A 21003-nucleotide genomic window follows, 5' to 3' on the forward strand; every position below is an offset into this window, starting at 1 on the left:
CTAATTTTTAAGGAAGCATTTTCTTCAGTGAGCTTTTGGACTTCCTTTTCCATTTGGCCAATTTTGCTTTTTAGGGCATTCTTGTCCTCATTGGCTTTTTGGACCTCTTTTGCCATTTGGGTTAGGCTATTTTTTAAGGTGTTATTTTCTTCAGTATTTTTTGGGGTCTCCTTTAGCAGGCTGCTGACTTGTTTTTCATGATTTTCTTGCATCCCTCTCAGTTTTTCCTCTACTTCCCTTACTTGCTTCTCAAAATCCCTTTTGAGCTCTTCCAAGGCCTGGGACTGACTCATATTTTTCTTGGAAGCTTTGGATGTAGGAGCTTTGACTTTGTTGTCTTCTTCTCGTTGTACATTTTGATCTTCTTTTTCACCAAAGTAAGATTCTATGGTCTGACTCTTTTTGCGCTGCTTGCTCATGATCCCAGCCAATTACTTTAGTTTTAAACTCTTTGTCAAGGTAAGAGTCTGCTTCCAATGTGGAGAATGTATTGTCCCAAGCTTCAGGAGTTTGTATAGCTGTTTTCAGAGATACTTGTAGGGACCTGTAAATTTTCAGTTCTTCCAAGGTGGTATGATAAGGGGCGAGGTGTTTACTCCTTTCCTGGCCTGTGACCACAGGTATTCCTTTCTGTCCTGTAATTGTGAAGAAGGGTTCCTCTCCACAATTACTACAAGCTCCACCAAGCCAGCGTTCCTCCTCACCCCAGCACCGCCGCCCAGAACTGTGACCCAGATCCAAACAGGGGCAAAGCAAGAGATTCCTGCCTCAGCACTGGCAAAGAGATCCCTGCAGTCCCTCTCTGATCAGCCACTGGATTCCCCCCTCAGTCTGTGGGCCGAAAGCTCGGGAAGCAGCTGCTCCCCCTCAGGGCCACGCTGTTGGGGAATGGAGCTGAAACCCCGCCTTCCTGTCTCAGCACTGACAGAAACAAACTTTTCCTACTGACCTTCTAAGTTGTCTTTGGCATTGGTGGATTGAGGAGTCCGGAAACCTCCACAGCTGGTGGATTGAGGAGTCCGGAAACCTCCACAGCTGCCCGAGATTCAGTCCTCTGAGGCCTGCTCCAAGTTCGCGTGGGGTGCGCCCATACTGCACTGCGCTGAGCTCCCAGCCTGGCATGATACACCTTTCTGATCAATCATCCAGGTTGTCTTGGGCTGGAAATTTGTTTCACTCTGTCTTTTTGTGGGTTCTGCTGCTTCAGAATTTGTTTAGAGCCATTTTTTATGAGTATTTGGAGGGGTTTGGAGGAGAGCTCAAGCAAGTCACTGCTTTCACTCTGCCATCTTGGCTCCGCCCCCCACTTAATTCTGTTTGCCTCAATAAAATGAGCTGGGAAAGGAAATGGCAAACCAGTATCTTTACCAAGAAAACCCCAAATAGGGTCATGAAAAATTAGACATGACTCAACAACAACAAAAGACTTTTAGATACCCTGTATAATAGATTCAAGATTTCATATGCAATTTCTTTTTCTGTCATATTTTTAAAAATCAATTACTTAAATAGAAATTAAAAATAAATATTCTGTTGCAAGATTTTGGTGTTTACTGATCTGTATTAAATCTACTTATAAATGAATCCCTAGATGATTTTGACTTCTACCAGGCTTGAGGCTATACAAACAAAATTATTCTACTAACTTCTTATATACTAGTTTCTCTGCTATCTCTTACCCTGAAGCCAAATTCTCTCCAAGGTAGGTCATATTTAGACAAAGATCACAGGACTTGCCAAAGAAGGTAGGTCTTAGTTTTTACTTCCTCATTGCTCAGTCCCTCCTCACCCAAAAAGTCATACCCTAAGCAATAGTTTTTTACCTCAAAGGGAATACTGCAAACACAGCTGACCTTTTCATTTTTCCCATCCTTCCCCCAAGCAAATTCACCCTGGACTAGGAACAGAACCTTAGAACCAGGAAGGTGAGACCTCAAAGCCAGAATCCAATCCTCTAAAGTAACAGCACTATGAATCATTTCAGTCCTCAGCAGATCCACTATCAACCAAACTGTATATGGTTCTAGATGGCCTAGGAATACTCATACCTGAAACACAACTTTTAAAACTGTCTATGTCAAACATGCTGACTTATAATTGTCAAGAACTCCACACCTCTAGATCATCAAAATGACAACTTTTTAAGTTATTTCAAATATATCTGGCATGCAGCAGAGCAGGAAATGACAGTCCCAAAATACTATCTTTGGCTACATTAGGATTTGGGGTTTTTTCCCCCCTCTTTCCAGAGGAGTTTGGAAGGAAAGCAATTCTTAAGAAAAGCCAAAGATTAAACAGAGCAGAGCCGAAGGATTAGGGGGCTGCTCAGACTCTGACGTAAATAGTCTAGAGCAAAGAAGAAGCCCAAAATGAGCAGCATATTCCTGTCTCTGCCCTACATTGCTACTGGATCTTCTGTGGCTTTTTCCAATCCTTTTGGCTCCTCGTTGCCATGCAAATGGCCCGCACCCACATTCTGTTCACAGGGTTGGATTAAGCCAACCACTCACTGCCTTTTAGCACAGAATTCAATGAAAAAGGGCTTTTAGTGAAACTCTCAACTTCTCCACTCACTTTATCTGAAACACTTTCTCCACTTCATTCTATTAAGGAATCATAGCAGTAAGTAATCTCCTGCTTTTAAAACAAATTATCTGATACTACATATTTATTCATATATTCATTCCTTTTTAAAAACCCTAATCGCTGTCATTTCAACACTAAGGAATGATTACATTTTTCCAATGTCAAGCTTGTTGGATTGTAAAAATAGACCTGAAAGACACTCCAATTACAGATGACTATTCATAATCTGTATCTACCCACATTTAATAAATGTGCTGGTTTGGTCTTTAAGCACAAAAATGTCCTGCCTACAGCATATAAATAGTGTTACGTATCGTGTGCCACAGATTTGAACCTAAATCCCTAATGAACAAAGAGATGTGAGCAAGTTGGTGGGCCAGGGTTAAGGATATAATTTCTGATACTAATTTCGCTTGACCATGGTATGAACAAGACCATCATTACTCACTCATAGAATGAGAGATTTCATTAATAAACACACAGATATATATACATGTATGCCTGTATGTACATATATTTACATGAAATATGTGCATACACACACACACACACATATATATCCACATGATATGATACAGTCATTTGTCATTTATGAATCATAGATTTAAACGTAGAAGGGATCTTAGAGACTATTGAATCTAACCTTTTAAGGCTAGTACGATTCCTAGAGATAGAGAATAAAATATCATCTGTTCCAAGGCCACAAACTATCCCCTAATCTTAATTAGGTATTTCAGAACCAAATATCACTTACAAAAAAGTGAAAAAAGCCATAAATGTGAATGGCTCCATGAGGCAGACTGACATTAGTCATAGGGGGAAATAAAACCCTGCCAAATTGCATATCCAACCGATAATGTCTCAGGGGTATGTGTATTTATAAACACGTGTATATAGTGTGTATAAACAAAAAGATAGGTGTGAATGTATACATTTACATACACACACACATATATAAAAATAAAGAAAGCATATACTATTTATATTTGGGTTGTCATGGCCAAAGAATTCATCACCAAATGGCTAGCCTGCTAGTGATGAGCCTCCCCAAACCAGTTTAGGCTGACCTCAGAAAGCAGAAAGCCTGCAGCCAGGACCAGTTCTCCCAGTACATCGTCACTCCTCTGGCTCGGCCATAACAGACCTGGGGGCTTTTCCATCCTATAATGAAGCCCAAGAGGAGAACGATCTAAAATTAATCATTACAAGCTATAGCATTAAAAAGAGAAACTAATATATTTAACTCTTAAATTTTTATTATAAATCCAACAAGTTATAGTAGGCCAAGAAAAGGATTGAAAAGAAGGTGGCTACACTGCATTATCCACATTCTTTTCTGGTAATATCTTAATATATGAAGGGGGGAAATCTTCCTCACTTACCAGGAACTGCAACAATTTATTCTGTCTTTTAAAGATAAAAAAGCAAGGAAAACACATTACTAATGATAGCTGTCTTCAAGTATCTGAGGGCTGTCATGTGGAAGAGATATTTGACTTGTTCTATTTGGCCCCAGAGGCAAGACCAGAAGGAACTGGTAAAAGTCACAAAGAAAAAAAATATGGGTTTGACATCAGTAAAAACTTAACAATTAGCATTATCCCTAAGTGGAATGACTGCTGAGAGGCGGTGGGTCCTTTCTCACTGGAGACCTTTAAGAAGAGGTTGGATGAGCATTTAAAAGGTGAACACAGAGGAGATTCCTTCCGGGATGTGGGTTATTACACCGGCTGGCTGCCAAGGTCCCTTTCAACTCTGAAAATTCTGTGCTTTCCAAGTTTAAGAAAACTTACAATGTGAAATGACTATTACAAGGTGCTGTCTAGAAAAACACTGACTCTACAGCATTAAATGAACATTTTAAACTATTCATTACCGTTGAGCTAAATTTAAATTTTTGCTCAAAAGACTATGTAGATTTTACCTACAGTGTAATTCAATAGATATGAATTTCATAGTGCTTCTATAATGATTCCTCTTTTAATGTGGTTACTGTTATTTACACACACACACACACACACATTTTACCAAAATACAAACTGTCTGGCATTTTGAAATATAGACTTTTTAAAAGACCTTGTTAGCAAGATTGCATGGCTTCCTCCAGAGGTGTTCACAAACATGGGAGGGTGGAAGAGAACAGAAATGACCCAGACCTGAGGACTTGCAGTCCACGGACACCAGCAGGATGAAGGAGATGAAGAATTCAAATGGACAGGATAGTATACAAACTGGTCAATTACTGCATATCAATATTGTAGAGAGAAGAAAGTGAGACCAGAGCTTGGTAATACATTGAGAAAACAAAGTAGGACAGCGCAACTCAAAGTCAAACTGAGAAAAAAAGAACAAATTTAGCAGACATGAGGCAGTGGGAAAGATGAATGGCTACGATATGATGAACATACAGGAAAAATGGCACCCTCTGCTCAGGATGAACATTCTCACACCTGGTCATATCCTTCACGTCTCAGCAACTCTGAACTCCTACAGACCATCATCCAAAACCCATTTCCCGCTGCTGCCATCCAATTCCTCATTCCCATCCCCCTAAACCCTCCCACCCCAAAGTCTCAACCAAACACCAACCGCCCAGCCCTTCCTTTGTGCCCTCTGGAATGCCTGTTCCATAGGAGACAAACAAAGCTTCATCCTCAGTCACTTCCTCTCCCACTCCTTTCATCTTCTAGCTATCACTAAAACCTGGCTTCCCCCTGATAATACAGCCTTCCTGGCCACTGTCTCCAGTACTGACTGCAACTTTACTCATTCTACTCTGCTCACTGCTCAAGGAAGAAAAATGAAAGGTCCTTGAGAACAGGAATTGTTTGTAATTTTGCCTTTGTAGTGTAGCCATGTATATATGAGGCATTTAGTGAAGGCTGTGAGACTAACTGGATAGGATAATAAAAATTACCGGGGGGGGGGGGGAGACAGCTAGGTGGCACAAAGGATAGACCACTGGCTCTGAAGTCAGTAGGACCTGAGTTCAAATCCGACCTCAGACCAAACACTTGACATTTACTAGCTGTGTGACCCTGGGCAAGTCACCTAACCTCAATTGCCTAAAAACAAAACAAAACAAAACAAAAAAAAGAATATATAAAATAAACATTAAAGAATGTTAAACACCTGTTTGGGTAAGGTACTAACCTACCATCAGTATATTCTAGTTGAAATCCTTTGGAAATCTATACATGGAAAGTAAAATGAAAACACAGCAGAAATTACAATATTTGTCTTACCTTGAGAGGTTGAAAAAAAAAAAAGACTCATTTTTCCCTAAAGTACATGAACAGGATAATGTAAATCAGTGTTTCACTAAAGACATTTTCTTTGTTGAGTTCTCCATCTCTGCTTAATTAAAAGATCTTTATTTATACTTACAAAATCCATTTATAAATGCCTACTATGTGTCAGGCACTGATGCAGGCCTTGTGGATACGAATACACACACAAAATAGAACCACCTCTATTCTCAAGGGCTTTATATTCTATCAGGGGAAACTAGATAGATAGAGATATATACATATAGACACACATATACACACAAACAAACATAAAAAGAATGGATACAAGCATGGCATAATAGAAAAAGAAGTAGATCTGGTCTCAGTGAGTCTATAATTTGAATCCGGATCATCTATTTATTACCTTTGCCAAACTGATAAAACATTTAAGCTATCTGTGCCTCAGTTTCAATTAAGTCTCTTATTAGGTGGTAGGAAGCAGCTGAACAATTATGGCATGTGAATATAAAAGACTAACTATGCCATAAGAAATGACAGGGACAGGGGTCAGCTAGGTGGCACAATGGATAAAGCACCAACTGCAGATTCAGGAAGACCTGAGTTCAAATCCGACCGCAGACACTTGACACCTACTAACTGTGTGACCCTGGGCAAGTCACTTCACCCCACTGTCTAGCAAAAAAAAAAAAGAAAGAAAGAAAAGAAAGAAAGAAAGAAATAAGAGGGACAGTTCCAGTGAAACCTGGGAAGTGTTTTATGAACTGATGCCAAGGGAAGTGAGCAACAACAAAAGCACAATTTATACATAACAAAAATACTGGCTGTGTGACCCTAGGCAAGTCATTTAACCTCTCAAAGCTCTAGGCAGCTCTTTAAGACTACAAATTGCAGATCTGCAATGGCAGAAGTAATTTTGTCCCCTGGGAGTTCCCTATACTAATGAAAGCACAGAGTAGATATTTGCTAATACCTCTTCTAACTTAAAATTTATGATTCAATGATCACATTACTTCATTTTCCTTTATATTTTCAGGAGATATCAGTAGGAATTAGCAAATAACTATATGAATTTTAAAGTTTTAATATATTTTTACAAATTAACATGGCAAGAGTCAATTATTTTACATACCTGGCTGCGACCATATGAAAATTTTGTTTCATTAGCTTAAAAACAAAAACAAAAAAATTTGGGCTGACTTTTAAACAGTAATAGTGAATCATCAGGTGCCCTTAAGATACTGCAAAGAATAAATGTAGTTTGGGAACATACTGGAAGAAAAGTAGTGAATTCTAGTATGTTGAAGATTTGTTTATCTGTAAAACAAAGCTAAAACAGTTTAAAAAAAAAACAAAAAAGACTGCCAACAACATTTAAGACAATGCAAAACACTGACCTCAACCTCCAAGGTCATCTGTCAATTAACTGATTGTAAAATGCTCTAAAAACAAAGTATAACATATGGGGGAAAGTATTATTATAACTTCTTTTTGAATTGTTGAAATGAATTACAAGGTTCTTATTTCCCCAACCCCCAAAAAGGAGAAAATTATATTTAACTTTACAAATTGGAAATTAATTTGTACTTCTGTCACTGCTTGGCAAGTAATTAGGCATCCAACTGTCCATTTTTAACATGGCAACAATAAAGGAAACTGAAGACATCATGTTATCTCTCTCAACATAGCAATGACTAATATAATACACACTAAGCTTTACTTCCATGTCTCTACCATTCTTTTCAGAAAAGCATTAAAAATTAAGGAAAATGCATTTTTAAAAAGAAGATGAAAGAGATGATGAGAGAATTGCCTTTATCTTCAAGGCAGAACTTATCTGTTCTCAATGACAGGATGACAATGGACTCTCTGTGAATATGGAAACCAATTCCATTAGCTATAGAAGATAATAGTTATCAACTACTCTTATCAAGATTAAATTTTTTTAAAAATGGGGGTGATCTCTTAAGCTGTCCTCCCTATAATTAGAAGCTGCTTATGGGCACTGACCTGAAAACCTACCTCTGTGAAAACAACTTTAATAATTAAAACTGGAATATCTAAAGCATTTTACACATCCATTCATTACTCTAGTATATGAGATCAATTACTATACACATTTCAGTGCAAAATGCACTGATCTTAGAATCAAGAGACCAGATTCAAGTGTGAATATTAATATTTATTTGCTATGTGACCCTGGAAAGGTTGCTCAACTTCAATTTCCTCATCTGTAAAATGGAGATAACAGTGAGGAGGATGATGATGATGTCATCATCATAATCTTTGGATACCAAAATAGTGTTGGGATATCAACTGCTCAAAGATAGGACTTGTATAGGACAACAATTTATCTAAGTGAGCTTTGACAGACATGGCACAGTAAATAAAGAGCTGGCCTTAGAGCTGGGAAGACATAGGTCCAAGTCCTACTACTGACATACACTAGTTGAACAACTATGGGCAAATCATTTTTCCTCTCAATACCCCTGTCAACTCTCTAAGACTGGCTCAGAGAAGAGTTATAACTAAGCATCCATGGGGTAAGTTCTCCCCAACAATGAAATAACAGATCAAAACAAAAGCAAAAACACAGAGCCCTAGAGTAAGGCTTCTTTGAAAAATTAAAAAATTCCACTATGTCATTCATTTAAGGTTCAGAGGCTTATATCACATGAGTTCTATTATACAGAGTAAAATAATATTAAAATTCATCTGACCATGTTCCTAGAAATGTTTTACAAACCTGAAATCTAACTGTAACCAATTTAAATCCTGAAGAGTTCCTTGAAAGATCCTATTCAGTACTAATAATGTTGAAGGATTCTTAAATGTTAATAATCATTTTAAAATATTCCAGCATAATATTTTCATATCTATGCAGAGGACCCCACAATATACTTCTTTAGCTCTGTCCTCTTCTCCATACTACATTCCCATATCTCCTGCCATGTGCTGATTTCTATTTGGATGTTAATAACATCATTTCCCAGCTCCCCAGGCTAGAAAAAATAATTTTTTACTTATTCCTTTTCCTCTTCCTATTCACTGGCCACTGAATGATCAAAAACTCTATATAGCAGTTTGCGCATCAGTCATATTCAAACAATAACACCTCTGGGCCATTCAAAACTAACCAAAACGTTAACAATCTAAGCCAGCTATAAGTAATACAAACGTCAAGTCTTCTCTAACTGTTGATATTAACCTATAACAACAACAACAACAACAAAAAACAAAACAAAAAAGATTAAAAGGCATTTAATAGGTATCTGAGCTTGATGAACTTGATTTTGATGATGCTGGTTCTGAAGTAGGCTTAGGAAAGTGTTTGCCTTATTCTGGTTAGCTCAGGTCAGAGGCAATAATCTTAATGATTTTTCTACAATTGGACAGATCAATTTTAGATAAGCACAACCTTCTGCAAATGGCATGTTTCTACATCAGGATTCTAATAAATCACATTTTTCTTTTTTTAAACAACAATTTTTTAAGAGTATTTTAAAAAAAATACTTTCTAATCCTCTCTCTGGGGAATAAAGCCAAATCATGGAGATAAGGACTTTTAGCTATAACTAAGACTTTGTGCAAATGCACTCATCAAATGTCAACAGACAAGGCCAAAATTTTCAAATGATTATCTGATAGTTACTAACACTGTAATTTGTCTAAATTAAATTCAATAAATATTTATTAGGTGCCTATCTCACAGAAGGTACTGTGTGCTAGGTGCTGGAAATAAAACAGCCCACTCTCAAAGAATTTAGAATTTAATAACAGTAATAAAAACTAGAATTTATTAACACTTTTAAGATTTGCAAAGTAAATAAAAGGGAGTAAGAAGGCACAGGCACAAAAATCTATGACACAAGGCACATTTAAATAACTGCCAAGTCCTGAATCCTTCCATCCAGAACTACCCCAATGGTCAAGGTAGAGCCATGCATAGCTCCTAGTAAGGTAAAACTCAGGCAACCAGGAACTTGGTAGAGTGAAACGGGTGCTACCTCTAGAAACAGCGGAACTAGATTCAAGTGGCCCCTCTGCCACCTCTTTCTATACATGGCTTGGGGAAATCGCTTCACATATCAGGTTTCACAGACTCAGGAAAAGTCACTTACTAAAAAGAAAGGGTGGGATGAGATAACCTCTCACTTCCCTTTTAACTCCAAGTCTAAGATCTTATGATCAATTTCAGGTCATAAGTAATGAAGGGAAGGAGAGAAGGAACATTTGGCCGTTAAACTCCATGACATCCTCACACGCATCTTCTCTCTCCCCACCTCTCTCTCTTTTTTCTAATTAATTTATTTTGATTTACCAACAATCACTTCCATATGCTTTTGAGTTTAAAATTTTTCTCCCCTTTCCTCCCCACCACTCTCCTCAAGATAGCGCATAATCTGATATAGGTTATATATATACATTCTTATTACACATATTTTCAGATTAATGATGGTATTAAGTAAAAATTAGAACCAATAGGAGAAACCACCAGAAAGAAGAAATAAAACTCAACAGAAGAGAAAAAGAATAGCAAATAGTATGCTTCGATATGCATTCAAATTCCATAGTTCTTTCTTTGGATGTGGATAGCATTTTCCATCACGAGGCCTTTTGAGATGTCTTAGATCCTTGTATTGCTAGGAAGGGCTAAGTTTATCGATATTAGTCATCACACAACATAGCTGTTATTGTATATAACGTTTCTTGGTTCTGCTCGTTTCACTCAGCATCAGACCATACAAGTCTTTCCAGGTTTTTCTGAAGTCAGCCTGTTCATCATTTCTTATAGCCCTCTCTCTCTCTCTTAACACACACACACACACACACACACACACACACACGGCAAGAAATTGCCAACAGCAGATGACATTTTATCAGCATGACTATTCTGCCTTGGTATTATCTCTGAGAGTCCTGATGAGAATAATACTCTTTGTCTAAATGCAAATTTCATCAGAAGCTAGTCATCAAGAAGGCAACTATCAAGAAATGAAATCACATCACTTCTAGCCAAATAAGACATAAATAAAAGTCCATGTATTTTTTACATTCTTCTCTGCCTAGCCATCTGAAAAATACGCAGTCCAACAAAGTTCATTTGTGACAATCTAGATATAAATCTGTTACACACTAAACCCCTCTTCCAATAGCCAAGGTTTCCAGAAGATAGTCTAAGCTCCTAACTTTGTCCTTCACTGGATGACACAGCTCAGTTCCTCTAGACCAGGGGCAGGGAATCTGAGGCTTCAGAAGCCACATGTGACCCTCTAGGTCCTCAAGAGCAGCCCCAAGGGATTCAGTCAGAGGGCCACACTTGAGGACCTAGAGGGCCACATGTGACCTTGCAATCTTCCCCATCCCTGTGTCTAGACCATATTACATTCATGAGCCTTAGGGGGTCCATGGAAACAAAAAAACTCCCAACCGATCTACAAAACCGTCAAGAGTATACTTCTATTCTGTACTTCTGTCTAACTATTTTGACCAGTTTCTTCAGATCTATGCTTGCCTTCCAATGCCTACAAACTTTTATGCCAGTAGAACAATTTTTTGTGTGAGAAATCATTTTCCTACAGTCACTTTCTGATCCATGGTAGTACAATGGCTTTTTGTATCAAGGTTTTCCAATTCTTTGAAAAATACTCTCACCCAAATCTTTTTATAATACAAAATGCATAGTGACCAAAATGCTTTGGTTAGAAAACTACTCTATAAGCAAAATTACACAGGACTAGTGGGAACCTTCAGAGAACTTTGTACTACACTAGGAAAGCTCTGGACCCATTCTGGCTCTCCAAGCAAGAGAAATCCAAGATACTCACCTAAGTGAATGCAAAGGCATGTCTTCAAAAGTCACTTAGTTTTATATTCCTTAAGCAGGAATTTTTGAACCAGAAACCCAAGAACACTATAAAATATTTACATATGATGATTTATAGGAGCCATTTCTTTTTCTGAAGAGAAAAAAATGTTGCTAAAAGGCAAGAGAAATGTTTACAAAGTAAGGCTTTTTGTTTTATTTATGAGTCTCCTAAACCAAAGACTAAAGCATTTGATTATGAAAAGGGAATGGGGAAAAAAAAGAAATGAGAGTAGGGGGAAGTGGGGGTGGAAGGAGTAGTAAGGAATGGTAAGAAGGAGGAAAAGAAATTAACCAATGATTGCCACAGTTCCAATTATTCAGTACTACAAATTCTAAGCTTAGAGCTCATCCAACTAAGAAGCGATTTGTGAGAAAGATAAGAAAACAATTTTTGGCAAGAATTTCAAGAATGAAGTTGCCTTCCTCAGTAATTTTTATAAATAGAATGATATCTAAAAACTTGATGAGATCAGAAATAGGAATATAAATTTTAGTATAAATATACATAAAATGTGGAGAGTTTTCTAAACTTTAGCCCAGACCTTTTGTGCTTTTGTAAAAACTATAGCCCACACATAACCTAAAAAGCATTGTTTGAACAATTCTATGATTTAAGATGTTATGATTCCTTATTAAAACTGACATAAAAAAATGACATCATCAGATTGAATTTATTACTTTCAAATTTTGCCAAGTACATCAATGGGTTCAGACATCTTTTAGTTCATCTATCTCCTAGGTCAATAACTCAGAAAGAAGGCCATTTACATGCACCCCTAAACTTTTCCACATCTTGCTAGGAGAGCTTTCTCATGCCCCACTATCCTTTAGCTTCAGAACTGTTCTTCTGACCCACCAGGGCAAAAGAATATAACATTTGTTCCATAACCAGGATCTGCAATTCAGTCACAAATCTTCTAACTTGGTGAAGCTGTATTAGCTTTCTTTTCAATAGTACATGACCTACTTTAATCTTATGAGCCAGTCTCAACTGCTCACCTTACCCAGGGCCTGAAAATGCTGAGGCTGCTTGCTGTTTACTATGACTATAAACCTGCACAGTATTTCCACATTTGTCACTACATAACGAACTTTGGAATTACATAACAAGTCTCATTTAAATCCAATTTCCTTCATACTTCCTTAAGAATATACACAGATAAAAGTACGCCATCTGCTATGTCTCTGCTGCTCTCTACAGGGAAGTAGTTAGGCAGGCATTGCTAACATGAGTTACAGGAAAATGACTTTAATGCTAGGGTGCCGTCTACTGGAGAAAATGGAAATTAATGATTTGGATTTATTAAGGGTCCTGAAAGAAAGCATTGCAGAGATGAGAGGATTTAGATCTAGAATGGTCCTGAGAGATCACCCAGGCCAACTCCCTCATTTTAATGAGGCCCAGAGAATTTAGGTGAATTGCCCAGGGCCACAGAACCAGGAAGAGAACACAGGTCTTCTGACCACAAATTCACTCTTTCCACTATAGCACATCACTCATGAGACACCCCCACACACCCTGCTGTCCCAAAAAGAGTGTCACTGCAACTTTTGATTCATATTATGTATGAATGTTCTTCAAGAAATTCAGGTGCTTCACACAGTGGAGGAACAGTGGGAAATGGGAAGGTGAGAGGGAATGAATGAATCTTATTCTCATAGGATTTGGCTTAAGGAGGGAATAACATACACACTCAATTGGGCATGGAAATCTGTTTTACCCTACAGGAAAATAGGGGGAGGAGGGGACAAGAGAGCAGGGGGGTAATAGAGAGGAGGGCAGATTGGGAAAGGGGTTAATCAGAAGCAAACACTTCTGAGGAGGGACAGAGTCAAAAGAAAGAATAGAATAAATGGGGGGGCAGGACAGGATTACAGGAAATAGAGTTAGTTTTTCATAACATGTCTACTATGGAAGCGTTTTGCATAACTACACACGTATAACCTATATTGAGTTGCTTGCCTTTTCAATGAGAGTGGGTGGGGAGGGAGGAAGGGAGAAAATTTGGAACCCAAAGTTTTAAAAACACATGATTTAAAAAAAATGTTTTCACATGCAACTGGGAAACAAGAAAATACAGGAAATGGGGTACAGAAATTATCCTGCTCTACAGGAAAGTAGAAGGGGAAGGGGATAAGAGAAGGGGGGGAGAGATAGAAGGGAGGGCAGACTAGGGGAAGGGATATTCAGAATGCATGCCATCTTGGGGTGGCAGAGGGGTGAGATGCAGTGAAAATTTGGAACTCAAAATCTTGTGGAAGTAAATGTTGAAAACTCAAAGTAAATAAATTTTTAAAAAATTCATGTGTCTATCTAACACAGCCCACTACAATGTTATTCTTGAGGTCTGTACAGTGGAACTACTTGCTAATTCAATGACCATCCCTTCCTGAGTCAGGTTCCAAACACAGCCCTGCAGGTACAATACTGAGCTGTACAAACAGAGTTAAAATGAAATTATAGCACAGAGGTTCTTAACCTTTTTTGTGTGATGGATTCCTCTAACAGTCTGGTAAAGATCATGGACTCCTCTGGCAGTCTGGTAAAGACTATGGACTCCTTCTCTGAATAATGTTTTTAAAAGCATAAAATAAAATACACAGGATTACAAAGGAAATCACCATACTGAAATATTATTGTCAAAATAATAAATTTTTTAAAAAGAAAATTCATGGGTCTCTATTTAAGGACCCCTGTTCTAAGTATTACCTCATAGGCTCTTATAACAGCTTCATAACATGAAAGCAGGGAGGATATATGGCAAAGCACAAACCATACAAGATAGTAACAAGAGAGCTGAATCTAAATCCTAAATCCTCTCTGTGTGACCTTAACATATTCACTCTCTGGAATCCAGATTCCTATTTAGTAAAAATGAAAAGACAGGGAGGGATAAATGATCTCTATGGTCCCATCTACTACTGATACTCTATGATTCCTAGAGCAATTATTCCTAATTTAAAAATGAAGACCTAAGTACAATACAAGGGAATATATGAAGTCCTGCTGCAAGTCACTGGGAAGCTAGAACCCCAGTCTCCTGACTTTCAGTCCAAGACTCAGTCAAGCAGAAAGGAAACCAGCCTAAAATTCAGGCCCAGCTCTGTCATTTATTACCTGTGTGACTTTGAATAAGTTAGTCCCACCTCTCTTTATCTACAGGCAGCTAAAAGGAAACCAGCCTAAAATTCAGGCCCAGCTCTGTCATTTATTACCTGTGTGACTTCGAATAAGCTAGTCCCACCTCTCTTTATCTACAGGCAGCTAGGTGGTATAGTGAATAAAGCGCTAGGCCTACAATCAAGAAGACCCGAGTTCAAATTTCACCTCAGACACAGAAGCCAATCCAAGCCTTTAAAAAGCAGGTAAAGAAGATGAAAAACAAGGACAGAGAATGAATAACAAAAATAAAAACATTGGCATAGTCACAGGTAAGAAGTATTAGGAGAACTAAAACTCCAGATAAGCTGAGGATAACCATCAACACTAAGAAGAACACAAAGGACTTCTTTCCTGCTATTTTGGAAGCAAGGGGAAAATGAAAAGGGGGTAGCGAGCCCACAGACTATTTGGGTTGATGGAATGATGAGGACGCATAACAGAGAAAAGGGAGCACTATTCTCTCTGATTCTTTTGGAAGTAACATGGAACAACCTCTAAAGTGAGAAGAACAGAACAAAAAATGGTTAAGAAGTAAAACCCAAGATAAATGAGAAGATAAGGGATTGCAGAGCTGCCATCAATGAGTTCTGGACACCAGGTCCACATGAACTTCGCCTCAGAGGAGGGAAAGATGTGACCAATGAGCACTGTTTGTGATCTCTGCAAACTATACAAGAAACAGAGGCACTACCTCCAACCACAGCTTGAGCAGGGCTCTGGAAGGGTACACTGAATTAAAAAAGGAAAAAGATAAGGAAAAGGGAATGGACAGGGCAGAATTACATATTAAGAAGATGCACACAACTGAAGAAATCTAGGAAAAAAAGAAGGGGGAATATGATGAAGAACATCTGGGCGAAGATCAACGGAGGCAGAGACAAGTTGATCACACTGGACCATACATCAGATCACACTGAGGCTGCACATCAGATTACACTGGGGCCACACAAACGGAACAAGGAAATAAATGAGGACTTCTAGAAACTCATCACATGGAATTCATGTTTGGCCTGGGAAAAAACCAATGACAATTTTTCCTTTATGTTGTAGAAAAGATTCTTTTCCAGTTAGATGACTGTTGAGGTTCTTTACAACTCTGAAATTTTATGATTCTAAGATTCTTTTCCATTGTCAGTCAGCTGTTCACTCCTCTTCTTTTGAATTTTTGTGATTCTTAAAAGCAGTATGCCTGTATTGATGTCTGAATTTTGAAAATGTTGTTAAAAGTCAGTTCAACTATTAATAAAAATGGTTTATTTCTACTAACATTTATGAACAAATTTGGATTTTGCCCCAATTTCTGGTTAATCTGCTATGTGGAGGGGGAATGTGGAACATTTAAACTGCACTTCACCTTTAGGTCAATAAAGTGACCTAATACAGTTGGATCAATGTTACAACTAAGAATTTAGGTTCTAAACATCCTGCAGAGGTCCTGTCTTCCCAGGAATCTATTAAGGCTGAATATAGTAAGGCCTTTTCTTGTTTCCGTGGTTTCTTTAGATTTAAACCAGGTAAAACTCAGGGGGAACAAAAGAACTTAAACCCTAACTCCAAGATGACAGCAGGGGGAGAGAATTTACTTGTCAACAAACACACAGGACAGAAAACAATTAAGTATATTGATTTTTTGAAAAAAGATTAATTTATATTCCAATATTGAAATGAAAAATATACTTACTTGAGAAAAGTCGTGTTCTCTCTCCTCACTAGTCCGAGGACTGCTGCTTGCACAGGAAATACAGTCTGATATTTCCACAGCACTCTCATTTTCTCCAAATTCAGGACATTCATTATCACCACCTTCTTCACTATTACTATCATTCTCCCAGTCAATGAATTGAGGCTCACCTGACAATACAAATTACACTAAATTACAATGAACTGTAATTTCAACTCTATAAATACCTACATAGATTTTATTCAACATTGAGGAATGAGCTAAAATAGTCATTTCGTATAGCGATAGAGCTGGCCTAGAATCAAGAGGACCTGGATTCAAGCACTGCTTCTATCACTTCAAATAATTTCAGCTCTCAGTGACTCAGATAATTCAAATGATCTAAGATGGAGGAAAGTTGCCAATATACATTTATAGAAAGAATTTTCTAAGAGTACTTTACACTAAAGAAATTACTGATGTAGTAAGTGAAGCCTAACTGGGCGTGATCTTTGCAAAATTTCGTTAAATTAAAATTAGATATTTTAATCTTTCAGATAACACACAAGTCGCTCAAACATGACAAAAAGTATTCAGAAGCCACCACTTAAGAATACTCAGGACACTTGCCACAGGACAAGAACAAGAGGGCTAGAAATGAGGGCAGTAGTTGTGTGTCAGGGGTCACCACACATACCCTGAGTCACCCCATGTGGCACACAGCCAACACTGAGAAGTGGCAGGGAAAGACTTTGCACTGAACTTGGAGTTACAAGACTGGAATTTGAATCTCTGTTCTGCCATTTACTTCCAGAGTAATCTGGGGCAAGTCACTTAATCTTTATAGACCTCATTTTGCTCATCGCTTAAATGAAAGGGTTAGAATAGATGATTTTTGTGGTTATGATCCCAAATCTTCCCAAGTTCTTTCTAAGACAGGAAAACCTGCACTGTCATTTTCTTTCCATAGAATATCCTAAAGGAATTCAGAAAATCTAAAACAATATAATCTACTGAGCAGTTGATCAAAGGATGTTTGGGAACAGGAGTTCCCAAAAAGAAGAAACACAAATTATCAATAACTACATGAAGAAGCATTCAAATGCAGAGAAATATAACTCCAAGTTACACATTTGAAAAGATCATTTTTGCTCTAAATCACTATTGATTAGAGAAATGCAAATCAAAACAATTCTGAAGTATCAAATCACACCTATCAGATTTACTAACATGATAAAACAGGAAAATGATAAATGTTGGAGAAGATGTGGGAAAACTGGAACATTACTGCATTGCTGATGTAGTTGTGAACTGATACAACCATTTTAGAAAGCAATCTGGAACCACACCCAAAGGGCTATAAAAACATGCGTACCCTTTGACCCAGCAATAGCACTTCTAGGGCTGTATCCCAAAGAGATCATAAAAATAGTGAAAGGACCCACAGGTACAAAAATATTCATTGCAGCTCTTTTGGTGATGGCAAAGAATTGGAAATTGAGGGGATACCCATCAACTGGGGAATGGCTGAACAAGTTGTGGTATATGAATGTAATGGAATACTATTGTGCTACAAGAAATGATGAGCAAGCAGACTTCAGAAAAACCTGGAAAGACTTCTATGGACTGACGCTGAGTGAAGTAAGCAGAACCAGGACAATGTTGTACACAAGTAACTGCCACGTTGTGTGATGACTAACTTTGATGGACTTAGCTCTTCTCAGCAATGCAAGGATCTAAGACATCTCCAAAAGTCTCATGATAAAAAATGCTATCAACAGCCAGAGAAAGAACTATGGAGTCTGAATGCAGATTGAAGCATACTATTTGCTCTTTTTTTACTTCTGTTTTGTTTTGTTGCCTCTTTCTTGTGGTTCTTCCTATCGGTCCTAATTCTTCTTTACATGACAAATTTGAAAATATGTTTAATAGGAATGTATATGTATACCCTATATCAGATTGCATGCCGCCTTGGGAAGGGAAGGAGGAAAGGAGAGAAAATTTAAAACTCAAAAGCTTATGGAAGTGAAAGTTGAAAACTAAAAGTTAATTAATTAATTAAAAAGAAAAGACCACTTTTAAAGCTATAAATTGTAATGCTAGTGCTATTATAGAAAAACAAGCATGATATTGCACTAGCCTTGAAAATCTAAAATGATACAATTTTATTTTGAAACAGCAAGATCTGGCAACTGATTAGATATGTTAAGTGAGGGAAAATGAAGAGATTAAGTATAACACCAAAGTTGCAAACCTAGGTCTGGGGTTTGGCGAGGGGTGAGTGGCAGCAGTCCAAGGGAGTGAGGTGTTTGAGAGCTGATGATAGTATGGAGTTAAGAAAGTTAACTATACGGTTGAGACTAGGAAGAGAAGAAAGTGAAGTTGGAACTAGAATAATGGCCTAAGAAACTACAGAGGGGTAGAAGTCATGATGATGGTGAAGAATAAGTTTAAGAAAGATGAGGCATAGTGACAGATGAAATGATAGGAGAATATGATCCCAAAGAAGGTCAAAGTTTTTGACTAAGGAATTGGAAAACTCATGATTAATGGTGGGATCCATGGTATGACCATCCCGTATATGGCTGAGGTACAGTAAAGGAAAAAGTCATGGATTTAAGGAGACTGAGAAAATGGGAAATTAAGGCATTTGAGGGAGCATCAACATAGTTGCTGAAATCTCCTAGTATAAGGCAGGAATTGGGAAGGAGAAGAGAACAGTGAGCCAAAGGTTAAACTCCCCCCAAAAAGAGGGAAAATTACCTGGGGGTCCAGTAGAACAACAACCACTTAGTGTGGATAATTGTCATAATATATTAACTTCAAAGAAGGATATCTTCTACATGGAGAGAAAGCATGGTATAGTGGATAGGGATCCAGCCTTAAGAGTCAGGAGGATCAGAGTTTAAGTCTTGCCTCAGATAAAGTCTGACCATGGGCAAATCACATAATTTCTCAGTTCCCCAAGCAACTCTCTTAAGATAGTCGCCACTGGTGAGAGGAAGTTCCCATATTGGCAGTTTCTTATGCTGATAAATTAATAGGTCTGTAACTCACCTCAGCCAATCCTCTCCACACCCCCCCCAAAAAAAAGCCTGTCTCATACAAATGGATTTTCCAGAAAAATACAATCTACTCTTTTAAGTAGAAAAAATGTTAACTTTAGCCATTTTTTATTGAATCCAAAAAGCATTACATAATTACATGCTTTCTTAAGGATAAGAAAGTATACTGAACATAATATAATCTTTTCCTGACGATGGGATAATATCATGGCCCTCAATTATTGGTCTTTAAAGTGGTATAGTAGTTTTTCCCGAATTTTCTTTTGCTATCATCTCTTACTTCTTTAATCAGTACCTCTATACTTTACTTTCAGCACTCCTCCATTCTGATTTGCTGCCTCAAAAGTACTAAGGTTTAAGAAACCAGAAAACCAAGGTTGCTAAAACTTTGTATAAATTAAAAGATAATAAAAGTCTGAGTGATGACCTTAGGGACTTTCCTACACAGTCAGGCATACTACCCAAAGCACATAATCATTTCAGCACTCTCTTTTGCTTACTTTCTAGTTCTCGGCCGTGTTCCAAGAAAACTGAAGTTGCAGGTTGTCAAGTATCTACCTCCTAGGCAAATGAGAAATTGCCCAATGTTTCTGATAGTTTTGTTGTCATTTAAAGTTGTCTGCATTTACATGGTTGTGACATCTGTGTCTTTCTTTTAGTTCTGTTTTGCTCAATGTATTATTTCATAAAAATCTCCTCATATTTCAATGACTATTTCATATTCATTGTGACCTACAGCATTATTTTATTTTCCCCTGGTCATCACCCATTCTTCTTATTCTAGAGGCATGTATTTTTTGTACAAAAGCTTTTTATTTTTATATAGTCTACTCTGCCTTTTATAATATTCTTTCTGTCACCGAGGATTACAAATTCATCCCTTTCCACATGTGTGAGAGATAGCTGGTGGAACAGGGAAAAGAAAAAGTAAGATAGCTCAGTTACCATAAAACTGTAGTTAGAGACAAGAAGACCTGGTTTCAAATCCTGCCTCTGACACCTTTAAGACTAAGTTATAGACAAGGTGAAAGTTGATCTGGTAGAGTCTGACAAAATCATAAGGACTTAATATAATGACATACAAAGGCAAAGGAACAATCCAGACAATGCAATCTGGGACAATTTGAGGAAAGCAAAGAATACTTTCAAGTTTAAAACCATCTTGATCAGGCCACATGAAAGAGAAGTCATAGCATCTTAAGGTCCATGACATACAAGGGGGGAGAAAGCTACGTGGTATAGAAGGAAGAACATGGAATTTGGTGTCAGGAGGAATGGATTCAAGTCCCGCCCGACATTTAGCCATGTTTATCTTACGCAAATCACCTCCCTGAGACACAATTTCCTCATCTGTGTAATGTGGATAGCAATTTTTAGACAATGTAACTCACAAGGTTGTTGTAAGGAAAGTG

At 37.7% G+C, this 21003-nt stretch overlaps 1 protein-coding gene across 7 annotated transcripts in view; it reads right to left on the reverse strand.

Annotated features, from left to right (window-relative positions):
* Positions 1 to 21003, reverse strand: part of SPIDR (scaffold protein involved in DNA repair) — a 551334-nt gene that overhangs the window by 498152 nt on the left and 32179 nt on the right. For 6 of the 7 annotated variants that reach the window (XM_020992493.2, XM_078153426.1, XM_078153428.1 and 3 more), the window contains exon 5: positions 16548 to 16717. In XM_020992493.2, the coding sequence (XP_020848152.1) occupies positions 16548 to 16717 (170 nt within the window). Of the gene's footprint in view, positions 1 to 16547; positions 16718 to 21003 lie in introns of those variants that run through there. The other variant, XM_020992496.2, reaches the window with a different exon arrangement.

This window comes from Phascolarctos cinereus, unplaced genomic scaffold (genome assembly GCF_003287225.1).
Source record: "Phascolarctos cinereus isolate Bilbo 61053 unplaced genomic scaffold, phaCin_HiC Scaffold_4;HRSCAF=312, whole genome shotgun sequence".
Lineage (NCBI taxonomy): Eukaryota > Metazoa > Chordata > Mammalia > Diprotodontia > Phascolarctidae > Phascolarctos > Phascolarctos cinereus.